Below are 22,332 nucleotides of genomic sequence, written 5' to 3' on the forward strand. Positions count from 1 at the left end.
ATGAGGTTGCCTCTACCAGGATTTAATCTTAGGTGGTTGTTTGGTGGATATAAAATCAGTGTTTTCTGACAGGCGTCCCAGTCTCCGGATTTGAACCCTATGGAAAACCAATGGTGTGAACGGAATACGCCTGCACACGTGCACATATATAAGAAAATAAAGAAGCTTAAATGTCATGCAAAGGAGGAGGGGTGAAGATCCTTTTAACACCGGTCTCTAACCTTATTAGACATTACAGGACGTAAGTGCGTGCTATTATTCTTAAATAACTATACTGGATCCTTATGTGTTAAACTCAAAATGTCATTTATTGTATGTATTTGTTTCATATAGTATATATACACGTTTTTGTTCGTTTTTTATAAAGGGCTCATATTATTCTATAGTTGACTGTATCTGTATTCCAGTGTGGCCTACACATTATTACAGCCTTTTCCAATTATATTCAGTGCCATGATCAATAAACGGCATGTTCTAGGTATATTGCCACACTACGTTCTTTTACCATTTATTAGGGTCATTGTACCTTAATGTAGCATATGAGTCCAGCTGTAACAACATCTCATTCGCTGTCAACAAAACAGCTTTGGAGATGTGCCTTTATCTGTCTGTGATAAGCAACCCCCCTCTCCCACTGTCTCTCTCTCTCAAAAATACCCTCTATTAACTTGAATTGGCAATTGGCTCCTATTTTTCGCTGTGTTTTTTTTTTTTGTTTGTTTTTTTTAAGTGGGCACTATCAGGCAGAAAGATCACCTGCTTTATTAAACAGACAAAAGAAAGAGTGCTGATTTGAGCTTGATCAATACAGACAACAAGGGCATGCATGCTGGCTTGTCTGCATTGGAGAAACGATCTAAGCCCTCACACTCACTCTCGGTGGGCCTTTTGTGAAATCTGGGCACTATATATTCTATCCCTAATATCAAAATTCCAGCTGCATGGCATTCCACATGCAAACCATGGTACTGTGTAAAGAAAAGTCAAAAGCAGATCCGTCCTGTACAACGCACAAGCCGCATCATACTGGAAAGAAGAACTGGACTTCTGATAAATGTCAAACTGAAATAGTCTGCATGGCGATTATACGATCAATATTGTGGTAAACCATGTAATAGACTTTTGAGATATATATCCAGTATCGTATTTTTTTTTTTTTTTTAAATACATGCACAGATTGGAAGCAATCAACTAGATCTTAATAAAATCTGGGGGACACCCTGGACAGGGTGCCAACCCATCGCAAACGTTCTAACCACTAAGCACTAATAAATTAAAATGGTAAAAATTTTATTATTTTCTTGTTAAATAACTTCGTTTCTCTAGACATTAAATAAAAGTGCCACCAGTGTTTTGCTGGCAGTTTGTCAGCAAAACTGTATCTAGTGATACATATCGTGTAGTGTAGAAATGTCTTTAGTGTAGTATTGCGATGATATTTATTTCCGTATACATATTGCGCCCAGCCATAATCACGGGTTTCTATTAATGTGCTTGTTCTAATATGTTATCCTTTCCATAGCAACAACTCATTCACTGGCACTTGTTTTGGCAGACACTAAGCATAAACTAAGGATAATAACAAACTGGAAAAAACAACAACAACAACAACCCGGTTGCTATTTATCCAAGATGTTTCTTTTACATTTAGGGAAGAAGTCTCCAGTGCCAGCACGTCGGAACCGTAAGTTTTCCTAGAACAGCACATCTGTTGAGTTTTAATCCTTATTTCAAGTACGGTTTAACATATTCTAACCAATGTTCCTAGTGGGATATATACTTAGGGACTATAAACTGTCAATTTTAAACGCAAGAAACATCCCGTTTAAGCCTTCAGTCTTATTTACAAAAGCAGACGTGTCAGTGGACTTGATCGATAAACAGAGCAGAACCACAACTGATATCATTTCATAAGAAAGGTGACGGCTAAGATCAGATCGATTGCCTGCCATCTGTAACACAACATTATCCACAATCTTCCTTTGCTAATGGTCCCATTAAACTGGCACACTTTTTAGTCATGACGAGGTTGAATTGCTGGTCGATATGTCGAAGCATGGCAAAGCGAAACGACGTGGCTCCGGTGACGTTCCTCGGGATGACACCGAAAGCATAAAGTCTGAACTCTCTTCGCGTTCAGCAGAGCACGTTGCTGTGCTCTGCTGAAATTCAATTGTGTTGAAGTGAAGTATTCACATCATAGACATCTGCTTTATTCGGAGGATCGCATGGGTAACTTTCCTCTATTAAGTGTAATGAAGGGGAAAAAGAGTTGTTGATGGCAGAAGCAGAAAGCCGCTGAAAGAGATTTGAGTCTTTACATCCTCATAGCTACCACTAAAATATATTGTCTGAAGCACAAAAAAAAAAAAAAAAAAAGAGGTGATTGTCCTAGCCTGCAGAGTCAGGGATTCATTTATTATTATTTTTTTTTTACCATGTTCAATTAACTCTAGAACGAACATATAGCTCAGCTCAAGGATACACGGACATTGCAATGTTTGGCTTTTTTTTTTTCTACAAAATGATCAGCATTTACATTTAATATTCGGTCACACCTGTCCTGGAGACAATAACAGCACTAGAATATTCTCCTGTAATATCTAACGAGGTTGGAGACATTTGTAAATGGACCTGGACATTTTAAGGTCTCTTATATTTTCAGGATTGCGCATGTGGACTTCCGTCTTCCGTTCCGTAGAATATCACGGTTCAGATCCAGAGACTGAGATGGTCATTGCGAGAACGGATTTTTTTTCCCGGACGTTTTAACCGTTTCTGTGTTGATTTGGACGTATGTTTGACTCATCATGTTCTTCACAGCTCTATCTATGGCTAAATCTGGACCTCCTTCCAGGTTACCATATCCTGGTAATAGTGTCGCAGTCATTTTACAATGTTTTGTTGTCTTTTATATGGATATATTTTTAAGTTATGCAAGCAACACAAGCCAAAAAGTAAGCATTATATGTTAATATTGTTTTTGGATTAAATTGGTAATAATAAACACTTTTGGCTGAGTGACAGGAAGGGGCAGTGTGGAAATGTAATGGGAAAAAAAAAATGTTGTCAGGAGAACGTGGGCGATAAAATTCTTTGACCATGTTTCCCTACATGATTCACCAGATAGTTATCATATTTGTTACCTCAACATCGGAAATCAACTTTAACACCACTTCAAGCAATAAAGAACAGAAGGTTTATACCAAGTCGTGTCTGTCAAAGTGCGTCCATAAAACCAACACGTTCACCTGCCACGGCCATCACTTGGAAGTAGTAGAGCGACAAATGAAGGCGGATGCAAGGAGAATTCATGAGTTCTTCATGAAACACTCTGGATCACCAACCAGCCCCAAAGCAACAATGATCCACCACCATATTTTACAGCAGCTGCTCTTCCTTGTACGTAATCCTCTTTTGTCAGCAAACAGTCTGAAGATGTGCAAATTGTTTGACATCGGTTTCATTTAACCGCGACACAAAGCCAACTGTAGTTCTAATGAGGCTTGGTGAAGTTCAGGTGCTGCATTTGGTGAAAGCGTCTTTCCTGCAATGCTTTCAAACAGCTTTTTGCTGTTTGAGAATTGATTTTAAAAATCTCAAAACTACAAGGAGTGTGTCATTCTAAAACTGTAAAGTTTGATCCGGTTCCTGAGAAATTTCCAACTGTTTCAGACATGAAATTTTACATCGAAATATCATGGCCCTAATTTGTGCTTAATCATTTTCGTAACTGCTTATATCAATTACCTGATCTGTGCAAGTCAACAAGCATTTGTCTGAAAGTTCTTTAGTTTTTCTGGTAATGGATGAGAAATGGATTCAACAACCCTCATCCAACCTCATTTTTACACCCCATGAAACCGTAAATGCTTACATGCAACAACATATTTCCTGGGAATGATGGAGGGCAAATGAAAAATTCCTTAGGGTGTCTGTCACGTAATGGAGGGGAAGACAGTTGCAGTTGCAGGAAAAGCAAAAAAAAGTTTTAATGAAACCAGGCAAACAAATCCAAAATAAGAGGCAGGTTCACGGTCAAACAGGCCATAGTCGGCAAACAGAATTAACTGGGCATGGTAAAGGACAGTAAACAAAACAGGTCAAACCGAGACTCGATCAATAACAAATGGCATGGAATAGTCAGGTGCACGAGGACAAGACTGAGAGTATACTTCACACATCTGGTTACGAATGAAAGTCTCTTTTAAAGAGTCTGTGACTACGTTTACATGCACATCAAATTCCGTTTAAGGTCTATATTCTGGTTGCAACCATATACTGAATACGATGTATAAGCGCACAGGCACAGTGGCTTAGTGGTTAGCACGTTCGCCTCCAGGCTCCGGGATTCGATTCCCGCCGGGGCCATGTGTGTGCGGAGTTTGCATGTTCTCCCCGTGCTGTGGGGGTTTCCTCCGCGTACTCCGGTTTCCTCCCCCAGTCCAAAGACATGCATGGTAGGCTGATTGGCGTGTCTAAAGTGTCCGTAGTGTATGAATGGGTGTGTGAGTGTGTATGTGATTGTGCCCTGCGATGGACTGGCACCCTGTCCAGGGTGTACCCCGCCTTGTGCCCGATGCTCCCTGGGATGGGCTCCAGGTTCCCGTGACCCTGAAGAAGGAGTAAGTGGTAGAGGATGGATGGATGGATGGATGGATAAGCGCACAGGGATCGGAATATTCCTGTATACGAGGTTGTCGTAAGCATGCCGATCTACATGCCGTACACGTGCTTTTCCTTTCCTGCTGCTATTTCCTGGGAGATTCGAGATGCTGCTGTTGCGACCCACAATTCCTTGCGGACTGAGCATGCGTGTGTGTGTGTGTGTAAAAATACTGTGTGTGTGTGTGTGTGTGTGTGTGTGTAAAAACAAACAAACAAACAGGTGCTAACTTGAGCACACCTAGCAAACATCAGCATGTGGTGTAAACTGTCATGACATCAAACATGATAACGAGAACATGCTGCTATAGTGCAGGAACAAAAATTCGATGGTACTGGAGAAAAGTTTGGAAGGAGGGAGGTGTTGGATGCTAACAAGAGCATTTGTATTCTGCCACTCTACACAAAGTGAGTGAGGATTACACCCCTGTCTGGTCATTGAGATTACTTAACACATTATACATGACAGCGACTATGCGTGCTTCTATCATCAACAAGCACGCCGTTGCTATTTATCTGTCTTCTACAGAGTCCTCTCTATTAAGTTTACTTTCCTTATCAAAATTACTACTTTTTTTTTTTTTACTCAAATTGCTTCTTTGTAATTTTAAACCCTAAAGGCAAAAAAAAATTACAAATGGTACTACTTAATAAACTAAATAATAGCTATTAAGGCAAGGGTGCGATGATTTATGTGTGTCGTTTGCACAGTGTTGTATCAACCTTTGTTGATAAACTACATTTGGACTAAGGGGGGGTCGGGGGGGGGGGGGGGTCGTCGGGGGGAGGAGTGTGTCGATTTCATTACTCTCTGAACTGTTCCATTAAGCTATGACATCACATTCATTCTGTGTGTGCATCTACCGTCTCCTATAATCTCCTGTGTATCTACTAATTCATAAATATCCACATCAGTATCCTGTAGGCTCTGCTTTTGACTTTCTCGGTCTCTAAATTATTGATCAATGCATTAATGCTGACCTGGCACAAAAAAGGTACATGATTAAATTTAATGCTCTCGCTGTCACCTTGAGTCTAGGTTGAATGAAATGATAGTTTGAGGCTGCATGAATGGTCCTAATTGTAATTATTCTATTAGCTGTCTTAAAAATATAGCTTCTACTCGATATTGTCTGCCAGCTTACAAAATAGCACTTGATATATATATATATATATATATATAGTAAAGTAGATATAGTCTATTTTGTACTAGCAATAGTAAAAAAGCACAACGCTTATTCATGTATGAGAAAAAGGAATGGTGCTGTAGAAGTGGCTGGATTATCTGAACTTATCTGAAGCACATACCTAGTACACTGTGCACACAGGGATACTCAACTGAGGTCATGAAATCATAATGCGTACACATTACCGATGGAGGCTGCTTTGTGTGTTTCCATTTCACAATTCTTGATTGAATAAAATAATGCCTGTGTTTTAATGAGTTCTCCTGTAGATAAAACGTGCCCAGTGTAATGGGCAGTTTGATCTAACCGCAATATGGCATGCTGAAATTCATGTTCTGGGATGTAAATGCACTCAAAAACAATGGAGTTCAATTTAAGGCCAACATTAAACACACACAAGAAAAGTTGTTAATCTGAGACACTGCTTATCTCCAAGGACCGACAACAATAGCAGCAGAGTTGCAGATTAGTGCGTGGTCAGCTTATACTTCAAACCACAAAAACACTGGCATTATGTAATTAATTCAACCTTCATATCGCGCATAAATTATGTATTCATGACCTCGATTCGGTATTGGAAAATATCCTGGGTCAAGTGCTATTTTCTAAGCTGCCAACTGAGGAGAGTGGCTATATTGTTCAATTAAATCAAAATTGCAGTAATTAATGTGATCATAACATTTAGGATTACTCATGCAGCAATATACTGTACCATCGATATACTACACTCCTATAGACTTATACACTTGCCATCTTCCCCTTCATATAAATCATCATATTAGTGTTTATTATGGTTCATTTTTAAACAGTCTCTTGCTTTCGTGGTACGACATATTACATCTGACAGGAAAAATTAAATGCGACTTTCTTCTTTAGCTCACGTTTTCTGTCCCTGATTATTTTATGGGGATTAAAGGCACTTGTTTTTAAAGTGTGCTTAAAGGCAGTGATATATGTGCTACTGTATTGTGTACTCAAGAAAACTGACAATCTTGGAGGAATGGGGAGCTGACAAAACCAACTAAAGCACCCGCTTAACCCATTTCTGAATACGAGTAACTTTCCCAGTGTACATTTTGATGTAACGTTTGGACTTTAGTCACCGAATCTGAATACGGCCCTTTAATTCGTACATGTTCATAGTTTTATCCATAGAAATTTCTGAGCTTAAGATAAGCTTGGTCTATGATTAAACGCTGTACCGTTTGGTACAGTGAACGGGGTGAAGTCGTGCAATGTGACGTAGACGCAAGACAGCAGTGATGTTTGAGGAAATGACTGTTTAACCAAATGTGTACATCATCGATACAGGCAGTTAATGAGCTGATGGCACGTGTTTCATCAAAACGTGCGGACGTATACATCCGGGTGTCATCAGCATAGCAGTGATAACTGAGACCACGACGACGGATGATCTGTCCTAGTGGGAGAAGGTAAATTATGAACAGTAGTGGACCTAGTACAGAACCCTGGGGGATACCCTGAGTGAGAGGAGCAGTAGGGGATCTGTTCTTCTTAATAGAGATGAAATATTGTCTGTTAGTGAACTAGGAAGTAAACCAGGAGAGAGCAGTGCCAGTAATACCAATATCTGAAAGTCGGGAAAGGAGTGTTTTGTGGCATACAGTGCCAAAAGCAGAGCTCAGGTCAAGCAAGACCAGAATACTGAGAAATCCAGAGTCGGCAGAGAGGATGAGTTCATTAATAACCTTCAAGAGAGCCGTTTCAGTGCTGTGGAACAGGCGAAAACCAGATTGGAAAGGGTCATAGAGATTATGCACATTTATCCTCTTTCATTTTGCAGCATTAATGCCAGCAAACCAACACATTCTCCAAGATTTTCTGCCAATAAATCTCTATTTCAGCACAACTGAGACTATGATCTGTGCAATATTTCAGAATCAGAAGGACAGAATTAAAAAAAATTAGCACAGGAAGGTGAATCTATCGGAGCCAATTTTCGTGGACAAGGACACAGAGTACGTATCATTTTTTTCACACCTGATGAAAGGAAACACAAAGGCCCCGTGTGTAAATGTTCAGCTGTCTTCAAAGGGCGTGCAAGAAGATGCAATTTTCTGCAAATCGATGTTCCATTTCCTTTAAGATACTTCTGTATAGTGAAGGTTAAAGCTGTAGTAGGCTGGCAAAGGAGCCTCAGTCCAGTTGAGCCTCTCTCCTCAGACATGCAATTTCACAGCGTGATCTATAAAGATAAGTGTCTTACTCAGCAAAAAATATCCCACAGAGTTATTTGGCTTTGTTCAGGGAAACTGGCAAGAGGAAGTGGATTTATGATTAAGATTTATTTGAGGAATTGGGATCAAAGTCAAAGCAAAGATTGGGAGTAAGCAGAATAATACAGTATATGAAAGAGGGTTTGTATATGTGCGACCAAGTGGGACTCATTCCATCTTCAAAGGAATCAAGGCGCGGTTAAAGGCAAGACACTAGAGACAGAAAGGACCATTTTGGTCATATAAATCATTTTTCAGATTTTTGGATAAATCGCATCTATAACTTGTCTTCTTGCACAATGATGCAACAGAAACACATGAAGATTCAACAACACAAAAATTTTTTATTTTGTCCTCTGCATACAGAGTTTAAGCTCCACCCACTCAGCATCAGTATTGAGGAATTATTCTTAAGTGGAAGTATAGATAAGATCTTAAAAATCTTCTTCAATTAAAAGTGGAAGTCGCTTCAAAATTTGACTCAAATGAAAGTGTAAAAAATTTGCTACTTTTGAATGTACTTAAGTATCGAAAAGTCAAAGTACATTTCGAAAGGTAACTATCGCTAATCGTAAAACTGTTAGAACATTCTTTTTGTTTTAATGCAACTACACCGTTTTGCCTAAAAAGTTTGTACTATTAACTAGAACATTAGCAAGAATTTGAAAAACAATAAATAAAAAATGCTGCCTAGCCAATCATGTTAGCTACTGAAATCGATAGCAGTCTAACCCGACATTAACAAAGAAACCAGGCTAACTTGGGTAAATACGGACAGTCAATAGGGACGTCTTAGTAAATTAAACTTACATTCATAATTTTTCTATACTGATGAACTTTATTGGATTCCAACCTGAAATGACTGGATTCTAAACTGTGCCTATTCAACTGATATATTCAATTCAATTCAGTTTTATCTCTATAGCGCTTTTAACAATGGACACTGTCTCAAAGCGGCTTTACGGAAACATATAAACACGGGATACAGATTTTAAATGTGTGAGTTTATCCCTATTGAGCGAGCCGGTGGCGGCGGTGGTGAGGGAAAACTCCTTAAGATGATACGAGGAAGAAACCTTGAGAGGAACCAGACTCAGAAGGGAACCCGTCCTCATCTGGGTCACGACGGATAGTGTGAAAGTAAAAGAAAGTTCATTATGGGTTTTATATAAAGTCTGTTTTGTTGAACTCGTCCACTGTAAAGGAGACTTGAGCGCAAAATTGTAAATATACACTCGTGAAAATTTTTTAGGAACACCTGTACACCTGCTCGTTCATGCAATTATCTAATCAGCCAATCGTGTGGCAGCACTGAAATGCATAAAATCGTACAGATACGGGGAGGCAGCTTTGGGTAACGTTCACATTAATCATCAGAATGAGGAAAAAAAATATCATCTCAGCACAACAGTCTGTAGAGTTTACTCATACATGATATGATACAATAACATCCAGTGAGCGGAAGGTCCTGCGAACGGAAACGCCTTATTGATGAGCGAGGTCAACCCAACCTGCCTTGTCGGGAACGCACTTAGAGCCTGTTAATGCCAATCAATCATCAATTGAATGCCTCAGCCTATTGGAGTATTGTTGCTGACCACGTGCGTCCCTTCTTGGCCAGGATTTACACAATTTATCATCTAATGGCTACTTCCAGCATGAAAATGCGCCATGTCACAAAGCAAACATCATCTCAAACTGCTTTCATGAACATGACGATGAGTTCAATGATCTTCACTGGCTTTCCCAGTCACCGGATCTGAATCCGGTTGAACAGCAGGTGATAGAATGAGAGATTCGCAGCGGGAAAGTGCACCGGAAAAATCTGCAGGGATTGCGTGACGCAATCACGTCAACCACGATCTCAAAGGAATGTTTCCAGCATATTGTGGAATCCATGCCGTGAAGAACTGAGGCTGTTTTGATAACAAAGGGAGGCCCTACCCCAGTATTAGCATAGTGTTCCGAGTAAAGTGCTCAGTGAGTATATAGCGTACAGTATTTAGCTGGATGACTTATCGGGTATGTAAAAAGTATTCAATTTCAATTCTTAAGTAAAGTATAAATAAGTCAAAAATAATACTTAAGTATACGATTTTCCAGCAAACGTCCATAAAAGCATATTCACAGTGAAACCGATACTAGATTTTTGGTTCGATTAAGCATGCAAATTTACGCATATTCAATTAGACAATTCTTGTGTATAAATAAATGTATATTTCTGGGGAAAAAAAAAGAAGTGCTAGCTAGATATCAGCGTTCAGATAATAAAGATTGACTGTGACATCTTTGTTACTTGTTTAAAAACACTACATTGACTCGTAGTGTTTTGACCACATCACAACGCAGTCCTATATCCCGTTCTTTTATCTCCTGCTTTAAAGCTTTAAAATTGGACAGAAATGTGCAAACAGTGACGGTGGTCATGTAGATTCTATTAAATCTTTCATCATGTGAGTTTCTGCTGAATTAAATTCATTGCATGCACTGGGGAGAGACAAAGTGTCTGACGGGGGCTTTGTAATGAAATTACATAAGGGACGTCTTCCTTTTAAAGATTATGCCAATTATCTGTGTGTGTTTTCCCCATGGTAGCTCACATTTGAGCACTGACCTGTAATTAATCAAAACGTACCAGCAAGCACATCTACGATTACTCGAGCAATTCTTGTTTTTTTTTTTTTTTTTAAAAAAAGTTTTCCCCGAGACTTTAATACGTTCCTATGGAAAATGAAATAGATGTTTGTACACTTCTAAAGAGAGCGCTATTTATCACTGTAATCAGGCATTGAAATCATGGTGTGAAATCCCAGCGGCTATATTTAAAACAATTTACATTAGGGTGATAATGGAGTCGGTTGATTTACACACTAAACAATATTCGTATCCATTGAAAAGAAGTGCAATATATTACAGAGACGCCAAATAGTCACGATTTGTCCCATTCATTTTCTATATTTACACACCCATTCATACAATACGGACATGCCAGTCAGCTCACTGGGGGAGGAAACCGGAGTACCTGGGGAAAACGCCTATATTGTAAGTAGTGTATATAATTGTATATAGCCTAGTGCTGGGCCACGTGCCCTGGTTTTGGTTACTTTTCCTTTGTTTTTAGGTATAGGTTATTGTTAAACATTATATGGTGGGAGTATCTGTAGGGAGTGGAAAGCCAGTTGATTTGACCTTTTGTTTGTTCTTGTTTTTGACCAGAGACGGCGTGAGGGAAACCCTTGTGTCTTTATTTTCTCTTTTAATTTGATGATGGGTGTGTCCAAAAGCCTGTAGGGAAGAACATTTTTGTTTGTTGGTTTGTCCGTTAACCCTCCTGAAGCCTGTTGTTTGTTTGCCTTCCACCAGTTTAAAGAAAAAGAAAACTTAAATCTGGTGTCTGTGCTTTGTGCCTGCCCTGGGACCTGGAGACGGGAGCTAGCTCTCTCTCTCTCTCTCCATTTTTTTTGTTATCCTCCTTTCTGACCCCTGGACGTAGAAAGGGGAATGTGACACATCCAAACAAACAAAAAAAATTTCAAACATTCAGGCACGACCCACAGAACTCACTGCTCGTCGACTGCACCACTTTTAAGTGCTGTTTTCCACAGAAATCTCATGCAGTTGCACGGAACCTGGTCACCTTGTGGTGCATTATCTCGTCCTGACCGCTCCCTTTTCTCTCCATTTGTTTTCTTCGCTCCATTATGGTTCTCATTTTTCTTTTCTTTTTTAAAAGCCTGGAACATTCATGTTTTTTTGTTTTTTTTTTTCCAGAACAGAATGTACTTTTGTTTCCCCCTGAAGGTTCTTAGTTACTTGAAGGCTGTCCATCACACTTGTTAAAGGGGATGGGGTGGGATGGGGGGGGTTTGTTAATTGGGGGGTCTTGGTAATGAAAAGAAAGCAGTGAATGGAATGAAAGTGCATGTTTTCTAGTCGTCTGTCCAAACAGTACAGTACTGTGTATATACAGTACAGTCCCCTGCAAACTAAACTAAATAAAGGCTAACTCATTTGTTTGTGTTATACACCAAAGACTTTTGGGTTTGAGATCCGAACTTGGATATGATACGTGAGTTTAAGATTTCAGCTTTTATTTCCTGGTATTTACATCTACATGTGGTAAACAACATGAAAGAGAACCTTTCGCAGCAGCCCGCCCAATTTTTAGGTGAGCAAAAGTATAGGAACAGACAAGTCTCGAAGTAAATTACAGTAAATAACACGTCGTATTTGGTTGCATATCCCTTGCTTGAAATAACTGCATCGCGCCTGCGACTCAGTGACATCACCAGATTGTCGGTTTCTGATTTCGTGTTGCTTTTCCAGCAGCCTCTTTCAGTTGTTTGTTTGTTTCAGGGGGTTTCTCGCTTCAGTCTCCTCTTAAGGAGGTGAAATGCTGCTCAACTGGGTTAAAGTCTGGTGACTGACTTGGCCAGTCTAAACCTCCCACTTTTTCCCCCCTGATAAAGTGCTTTGTTGAGTTGGCAGTGTGTTTTCGAAAAAACCAAAACCCTCTAATTTATGGAACTACAGCTATAACCCACAATTTATTACAGCTACAATATCTGTGAATTTCACATTGCGCCGATTTCGACTTCATTCATTAATGTTGAGATCGTTCGGTCTATAATACTCCAGACGATGACCTGTCACCGTGACCCCATTCCCGTTTTAGTTATTTAGCCAAGAACATTATCATACTGGCATTATTTGAGTCATTAAAGCACTGCAAACAGACTGAACCTAATCCATTATGCAGCCCAAACACCCAGTATACATCACCACAGCTTCGTTTTCACTGACGCTATATCAATATGCTAGATTAGACAAGCACAACAGCAGATGGCCATTTTACGACTCGAACCGAAACCCTAAACTGGAGCTCTTTCGACTTTTATTTATGCACGAGATTTTCGGGAGTCACTTTTATAGCAAATCTACGCTGTACCATAAACAGTTCGAAGCACAAATTAGAGGCACAGATACTCAAAATAGCTCTACAATGCTAATTGCAGCGAGGTAATAACAAGTGGGAAAAACATGCCTCAGTTTGGTAGCACTGCTGTGAAAATTGCCGTGTTAACAAGAGAAACACAAGAGAACATTGCACTCAGATGGAGAAACTCACAGCACTTACCTTTCCTGAGGCTGAAGCCCCCTGATCCATAGAAAGACTACAGGAGAGAAAGAAATAACGAGAAATCAATACTGTGGCAGAAAAACACTCTGGCAGAATTCAAGGCTAGTGACTAACCAGAAGTGGAAAAAAAAAATAAAAGAAAGCAAAAAAACTCCCAGTGTAAATATACCTATAATGCTTGAGACAGTGATGGGAAACAGTAATTATTAAAGAATGGCAGTTTTGCATTGTACTAGGGCTGCACAATAAGAAAAATTCATACTGCAATTATATTGCCACACATTGCAATCACATAATGGAATTCTTTTGAACTTACAATTCAATTAGATTTTATTTCTGGGCACCAGGATATGACTAAAAGTAATCTTTATGCATCCATTTTTCTTTTTTTTATACCCTACTTTATGAATTCCTTCCACTATATCACCTTGCTCCTAACGCAATTGATCTTCATCCATTATTAGAAACACTAGGCGTAAGGTATCTTCATAAGGGCCATCAAAAGTCAGTGCATAGTTACATATTTCCGACTAAAATTCTACAGTTAAATGAACATCCTGTGTTTGACTTTTAGCCACGTGATAGAAATCGATCACAGTGGAGACACGTTTCCTAATCTTTTTTTTTTTATTAGCGGAATGATATTCGCCATCGGACGTAGGAAAAACGCTCGGGATGAATCTCTAAAGTTGGCGGTGAACTTGTAAAATGATGGGAAGATGTTAGGGATGTAACCTATTACTAATGCATTACTTGTATGAACAGATGCATTCTAAACAGATACCAATACAGATAAGAGTAAGTGTTTGTTTATTTTTAGATCAGTTTAGTTCAGCTTATCAGGAAGTTTGACAAGGCATCAGGTTGAGACTAGGGGTGAGCAATAGACTGGGATCCCATAGGACAAAACAAAACAAAAGGTTTTTTTTGTTTTTTTTTTTAATTTCAAATTTTTATTACATTTTTTTTCGGGGGCATAGTGATCGGGTTAATACAGTATTTACAGTCAGGTCCGTTCATATTTAGACAATGACAAAGTTACTGTATTTTAGCGGTCTACTAGAGTATACTGGAGTTGCAATGAAACAATGAATATGATCTTGAAGTGCAGACTTTCATCTTCAATTCGATGATATTTACATCCAAATTGAGGGGAAAGAACGTAGGAATTACAGCACTTGGTATATGTGGTTCCCCCCCCTTTTAATTATATGTGGTTACAGTCAGTGACTGCCTGAAGTCTGGAACCCATACGCATCACCAGACGCTGGGTCTCTTCACTGCTGATGCTCTGCCATGCATTTACTGCAGCTGACTTCAATTAATTCTTGTTCTTGGGGCATTTCGCCTTCAGATTTGCCATCAGGAAGTGAATTGCATGCTCAGTTGGATTCAGGTCAGGTGATTGACTTGGCCATTGCAGATTCCACTTCTTCGCCATAATTCCATAATTCTAGGGTTCCATAATTTCCATAATTCTAGGGTTGGGTTTGAAGTATGCTTTGGGTCATTGTCCATCTGCACTGTGAAGCACCGTCCAAGCATTTGGCTGAATCTGAGCAAATAATCTGTTCCTATACACTTCTGAATTCAACATCGATAAATACAAGCAAACCAGTTCCAATGGCAGCCCCAAACACCCATGCCATAATATGAGGAGGTATACGTCGTATCATGAGCAGCTCCTTTCCTTCTCCATTCTCTCCTCTTGATAGTTGACTTTGGCAGAGATACACCTATCTCCTGGAGAACGTTCTTGATCTGGCCAACTGTCGTAAAGGGGCTTTTCTCTACCAGGGTAAGAATTCTTCCGTCATCCACCACAGTTATTTTCCATATTTTCCACTTGCATTGTGGACCTTCTGCTACACTTAACGCTACACATCATCTGCATTGACACCGAAGGCTAGACGTTTCTGAGAAATGGTTCTTCGGAATGCATCGAGCTGCAGATCTCGGTTAGCCTTGAGAAGAAAAGAACTCGAGTTCGAGTATTTGCTGTGTGTTGGCAAATGAGAGAATCCTACACTCCTTCTCCAGCATTATAATGAGCCCCACTCTGCCATGTTGATGAAACCATAACAGTATGAATGCGACTAGTCCTCTGCGACTACGGCCTGTTCTGTGTAGGTGTACCTCACTCCAACTGAGCCAAGAAATACGCTAATAAATGTCCCTTTTATAAAATGCCACCTTGCATTTTTCTCTGGCCTGCAAGTACAGCAAAACTTCCATTAGCCACGTCCCATTAAAGCCGATGGGAAATGTGTTTGCACTGGACACAAAGGGCAATTTACCCACCACCTCTCTACAAACACACACACACACACACACACACACACACACACATGTATTTATAGACCTGCCGACAAAAACACGCTCTCTGAGCATAAGCCACTACGTTTGGTGACGCACATCTTTTAAAATGAAACCTGGGAGATGCCTGAGGAATAAAAGGCATTGATCTGGGTTCCAAGCTTCAGTAAAGTATACAGCTGTGACACCGGGAGCAGGCTGCGGCATTTTCACGACTCTTTTCTGCCACAGGGTTACTGGAGGGTTGCGAGCTAGAAAAAATACAAGGAGAAATACCTACCACTAGGCCTACTCTTAAAATGGGAATTTAAACCCAACCTTAGAGCAGCTTCAGGACTCAAATTAAATCAGCATGTCTAAGCATAGCATTGGCAATTTATAAGCACAAACACACCGCCCGAACACCCACAGGCTGTTTACTCAGGCAGAGACAGGAGTGAAAATAACACAAAATGCTCACAAACTGGACAGGTAGAAAACAGATGATATCAGTGTCGCCAGTGAGGCTTGTAAGCGATAATATACAATACAGACAATGTATATAGTAGCACATTAGCACAAAATATCACCTTATTCACCTCAAGTACAACGCATGAGCAGCAGTTTGATTAGATGTGGTGGCTGGAGGAAGCACGTACGTGTTCAAAAAGCACATATGGGTGTGATGGTCAGGTGTCCACAAACTACTGGCCATATATTGTATGTAGTGTATACAGTTGTGCCCGAAGGTTTGCATACCCCTTGCAGAATCTGCTAAATCTTAATGCTGTTAACAAAATAAGAGGGATCATAAAAATCCCATGTTGTTGTTTTATTTAGTCCTGTCCTGAATAAACTATTTCACATAGCAGATAATGATAATGAGTGTTTATTGGTCACATATACATATGCACAGTGAAATTTTTGTTCTTCGCATACTCCAGCATGTCAGGAAGCTGGGGTCAGAGCGCAGGGTCAGTCATGATACAGCGCCCCCTGGAGCAGGGAGGGTTAAGGGCCTTGCTCAAGGGCCCAACAATGGCAGCTTAGCAGTGCTGGGGCTTGAACCCCCGACCTTCTGATCAGTAACCCAGAGCCTTAACCGTCAAGCCTCCACTGCCCACTGCCAAGCCACCACTGCCCATGAGATGTTTACATATAGTCCACAAGACAAGATAACAGCTGAATTTATAAAAATTACCCTGTTCAAAAGTTTACATACCCTTGATTCTTAATACCGTGTGTTGTTACCTGGATGATCAGCCAAACCAACGACACTGTAATATTCTACATTGCCTCGGAATAATATTGGTTTAAAAACAAATTCTCCACTCACACACACTTAGACTGGTGGCACTGCGTCTTTAATAAAATCTTAATACAGAACACACGCATGATTTATCTATTAAGTCTATTATTTGGTGCTTAAACGAGGCACCACATAATAGATCGTACAAACACACACACACACACACACACACACACACACACACAGAAGCTCTCCATTACATAAGTACCAGAGCATTAAAAAAAAAAAAATCTATGAAGCATTTGAAACACTTAATTTTCCTCTCACCCTGCTACGCTGCTGGTGGCCGAGCTCTCTGTGATCTGGGAGCTGGCGATCCACTTGGTCTCTCCCACCACAGTGCGGGCATGCGGCAATCGTCCCACGTCTTTCACGGTCATCATGAGGTGACGTGAAGACTTGAGCACACGCACTGCCTCGTCGTGAGGAATGCTCAGGAAGCTCCGCCCGTTCACCTCCAGGATCTGATCACCCACCTGAGGAGCACGAGGGCCAAAAAGAGAGTCAGGTGGTGGGAAGGGGTGGGCACAGCTGGGCAAAGTATGACGGAATAAGGGGTTGAATAGAAATCCAGCTGTGCTGGTAATACCAAGACTAAGACTACTGCATATGACTATGTAGTGTGATGCATCTGACAAGACTCATATAAATAATGCACACATGAATATGCAGTACATGCACAAAATACAAGTCTAAAGTCTAGACTAAAAGTCTAAAGTTTTTAAGTAAAGTCTTTAGGTAAAGAAAATGCAAAGTCAGATTACTCCTTTTAACGTAAACATGACCTTGTGAAATAAGCTACAAACAATACATTCAATCGCGAAGTCTCCTCACGTTCATTCTTCTAGTTCCCACATTCCTCACTGATAGGCCCAGGGGAGGGGTCTTTGTGTCCTCGGGTGTAAATCACATCGATATTCATGATGATTCACGCCACCTCGCATGCAGCCTTTCAGACCCCCCCCCCCAGCCCCCCAAAACACCCTCAGGCCCCAGAGGGTTAAGATATTATGAAGAGATGTGCTTAAGTGCTATACAAATTAAATGAACTCTTTTCATTCCTTTCAAACACTGAGTGTGCACCCATGGCTCAGTGACATGTTTGTAATGATACACCGATCATCAGCCCTAACATTAAAACCACTGACAGGTGAAGTGAATAACACTGATTATCTCATTAAAGTTGTAGCTGTCAAGGGGTGGGATATATTAGGCAGCAAGCGAACAGTTAGTTCTCAATGTTGGTGAATGGGCAAGCGTAAGGATCTGAACGACTCTGACAAGGGCCGAATTGTGATGGCTAGACGACTGGATCGGGGCATCTCCAAAACGGCAGGTCTTGCGGGGTGTTCCCGGTACGCAGTGGTTAGTACACCTACCAAAAGTAATCCAAGGAAGGACAACTGGTGAACGGGCGACAGAGTCACGGCCACCAAGTCTGGTCCGATCCCACAGAACAGCTATTGTAGCACAAATTGCTGAAAAAGTTATTGTGCTTTGATAGAAAGATGCCACAACAAACAGTGCATCACACCTTAATGTGTATGGGACTGCGTAGCGGCAGACCGGTCAGAGCGCCCATGCTGACCCCTGTCCACCATCGAAAGCGCCGGCAATAGGCACATGAGCATCGGAAATGGACCATGGAGCAATGGAATAAGGTGGCCTGGTCTGATGAATCGTGTTTTCTTTTACCTCATGTGGACGGCTGGGTGAGTGTGCGTCGCTTACCTGTGGAAGACAGGCGGAGGCAGTGTGATGCTCCAGGCAATGTTCTGCTTGAAGACCATGGGTCCTGGCATTCATGTGGATGCTACTTTGACACGTACCACCTACCTAAACACTGCTGCAGATCGAGTACACTCCTTCATGCCAACGGTATTCCCTAATGTCAGTGTCCTCTTTCAGCAGGATAACGCTCCCTGCCTCACTGCAAACATTGTTCAGGAACGGTTTGAGGAACTTGACAAAGAGTTCTAGGTGTTGACTCGGCCTCCAAATTCCCCAGATCTCAATCCAATCATCACCACATCTGTTGGATGTGCTGGACAAACAAGTCTGATCCACGGAGGTCCCACCTCGCAACTTACAGGACTTAAGGATCTGCTGCTAACGTCTTGGTGCCAGATACCACAGCACACCTTCGGAGCTCTTGTGGAGTCCGTCATGTGCCTCGACAGGTCAGAGTTGTTTTGGTGGCACAAAAGGGACCTACACAACATTATGCAGTTGGTTTTAATGTTATGGCTGATCGGTGTATATGATTTCATTTATAGGATTTCAGATATTCATTTCAGTCCTAGAAATATCTGACTGGTTTGAGTAACTGTAACAAAATTCATTTTTCTCTTTTTAACTGCATTTTCACTGGCAATACATGTAGGGAGTCTGGTATTTAATTAGTCTTCTTAAATGAAATGGAACAGGACTTTTAAGTCTTCGGGAAAATTATTTTATGGCTCTGATAGGTAATAAAGTTATCAGATTTTGGTCAAAGTGGGTGTAAAAACAGCCCTGCACTGTGCCACTCTAAAAATCAGCATAGATGCCTTTATTTCTGGCCATAAAAAAAATGCAAGTTGGTGAAAAAAAAAGAAACTGCTTACACACACAAATAATAAATAGATGCTGCTTGCATGAAAGCATCTCCTGGAGAATGAAACGCTCTTGCTCTTTTGCCCTCTGGATTGATTCTCTGACCTTCTGTACCACTCAAAAAACCTCAAGGGTAATTAAGCAGTCTTTTCAATGATAATGATATTAATGAACGCTTTCAGAGTGATCTCTCATGCGATCATTCAGGCTTGTTGGTGGCGGAGTGGCAGGACGCCTTATGTCTCTAGATGCCCTCATGTTACCTTCTGGCACTACCTTTTAGTTACGCTGTCACAGCTAGTCCTGCAGGAGCCTCTGTCTGCACTCTGATCACAACGCCCACCCTTTAAACCACTGTAGCACGATAGCTTACCTAATACTCTTATAATATTATAATACTTTCTCTCTCTCTCTCTCTCTGTGCTAAACTTTATGTGCACTCCTGCAACCTGATGTGATTCCAGTGCCACATCCTGTCACACTTCTATTGCTGTGACTCCTCTCTCACCCTTCTGATCTCCCTGATTCATCCTGCTACTTCTTTTGCTTGGCCCTTTCTATACTTGTGACTCACTTTCTGCTGCTGTGGATCTCACATGGATACAAAAATGATTTGCATTTCTAAAAAAAAAAAAAAAAAAAAACCCAACAAATTTGGATTTGTTGCTTTTGAACTGCTGCTGTACTTATAAAAACGGTTCTCTGCTTGTCACAGGACTCAAAAAGTGTTAAATAAAACCTTCAGTCCTCATTTTCTATTCTATTCTCTTTTTTTTTTGGCGGTCTCCGAGACTTCTACTCAAGAAAACTCCGACACGTGGACTACACGCAGGTGATTTACATACGCTGAATGTACAGAAAATCAACTTAAAGCAGGTGCACAAGCCAACTCTGAATACAAGAATCTTTCCCGGTGTAAATATTTACATAATTTAAAGTAGCCCAGGCTGAATATGACCCATTTGTATGCTTTCTTTTATGCTACGTCATATTACATTTGAGAGCATGGGTGGAAATAAAATGTAATCTCCTTCTCTCGGTCCGTATTTTCTATCCCCAGATTATTTTGGTGGGGGGCCTAAAGGAAAGTGCTCGTCTCCACGGCATATCTGAACGGTCCATACAGGGTTCCGTGGAGTTTTGTTGTGGTCAAATATTGCTTGATTTGACACCACACACCTCAATAGCAAAGGGAACACCAGACACTACAGTACGTATGAGAGAGGTATAAATAAGACCAGTTCCACCTGCACTCCTTAAGCAGGTTCTAGTCACTGGCACCCAATCTTGAATATCTGATTCTCATTTTAAGGATTTGAAAGCGTGATAAATGTAGGGATGTTCTGACTTTTTCCATTTTCCGGTTTTTGTTAATTTAAATTGTGAAAATTACTACGAAATGACACCGACGGGGAGTGGTGAGAGAAACCTTAGAAACGGCATTAGAAACCATTTCTCTGAATCACAGATCTCTGCCATTTCCATCCTTTCCCTTTTCCTCAGTGATGGACAGATAAGAAATCAGCTCAGTCCTTTTACGCCTGTTGAGGTGAGTTAGGAAAGAGTTTCGGGATAAGGCTGAGGGTCGGTTACAGTCCAATGGGAGTGCAGGAACAAATGCAGGTTCATTTCACTTAAGAAAGACTATACTTTAATAGCATGCAAATTGTCGAACAGTTCTAAAACAACGACTATATGTTCCCACCAGGATGCAATCTGTGCACGTATTCCCCATCTGGCCCAGCGACTATAAACAAAACATGACTGAATCCTGGGACCGTAAATACGTTGACAGATGCACTACTGATTTCTGTATGCGGATCAGAGTATCGTCTAGCTGAGCTTCAGTGTAATCTAATTTCTCTCAGCAGAATAAACGAAACCTTAAAAAAAAAGCTCTTTACTTTATCTAACAACAGCTTTAGTAATTTGAACATTATGAATTATAAGCCTCTTCACATTGAAATGTTTCACAGTCACGCAATGAATAGTGCCTTTGTGTATAACCCATTCTCCATTTAACACAGTTATGGTACTTGATTCTGGCAATGGCTAAAATGTTTAAATCTTAAATATGTTTAAATATGCTTTATAATGCATGCATCCATAATATATAACGATAGAGGGCAAAGGCAGAGTGTCTTGAAGACCCAAGGTAGAGCTGCTCTTAATCCCTGTGTTTGCACTCCTGCAAGCATGCTGACTACAACCACCTGCTCGCGCAGACCCTCAGACAGTACCTGCCCGCTCCCACAGACACTCCCACTGCAACCACCTGCTCGCGCAGACCCTCAGACAGTACCTGCCCGCTCCCACAGACACTCCCACTGCAACCACCTGCTCCCGCAGACAGTACCTGCCCGCTCCCAGACACTCCCACTGCAACCACCTGCTCGCGCAGACCCTCAGACAGTACCTGCCCGCTCCCACAGACACTCCCACTGCAACCACCTGCTCGCGCAGACCCTCAGACAGTACCTGCCCGCTCACACAGACACACCCACTGCAACCACCTGCTCGCGCAGACCCTCGGACAGTACCTGCCCGCTCACACAGACACTCCCACTGCAACCACCTGCTCCCGCAGACCCTCAAACAGTACCTGCACACTCCCACAGACTCTGACAGCATCCACCTGTTTCTTACAGACACTTTGACCACACCTGCCTGCTCCCAGACACTCTGACCACACCCACCCATTCCCACATACACTCTGACCACACCCACCCACTCCCACATACACTGACCACACCCACCCATTCCCACATACACTGACCACACCCACCCACTCCCACATACACTCAGACCACACCCACCCATTCCCACATACACTGACCACACCCACCCACTCCCACATACACTCAGACCACACCCACCCACTCCCACATACACTCAGACCACACC

General features: G+C 41.2%; 1 protein-coding gene across 5 annotated transcripts in view; it reads right to left on the bottom strand.

The window, feature by feature from the left end:
• Nucleotides 1-22,332, bottom strand: part of whrna (whirlin a) — a 109,775-nt gene that overhangs the window by 22,561 nt on the left and 64,882 nt on the right. For all 5 annotated transcript variants that reach the window (XR_008388447.1, XM_053649488.1, XM_053649489.1 and 2 more), the window contains 2 exons: nucleotides 17,101-17,309; nucleotides 13,227-13,263 (listed from right to left, as the gene is read on the bottom strand). Coding sequence is in view for 4 of the 5 variants with exons in the window: in XM_053649488.1 (XP_053505463.1) it covers nucleotides 13,227-13,263; nucleotides 17,101-17,309 (246 nt within the window). In the remaining variant the exon portion in view is untranslated. The remainder of the gene's footprint in view (nucleotides 1-13,226; nucleotides 13,264-17,100; nucleotides 17,310-22,332) is intronic.

Source organism: Ictalurus furcatus, chromosome 18 (assembly GCF_023375685.1).
Source record: "Ictalurus furcatus strain D&B chromosome 18, Billie_1.0, whole genome shotgun sequence".
Lineage (NCBI taxonomy): Eukaryota > Metazoa > Chordata > Actinopteri > Siluriformes > Ictaluridae > Ictalurus > Ictalurus furcatus.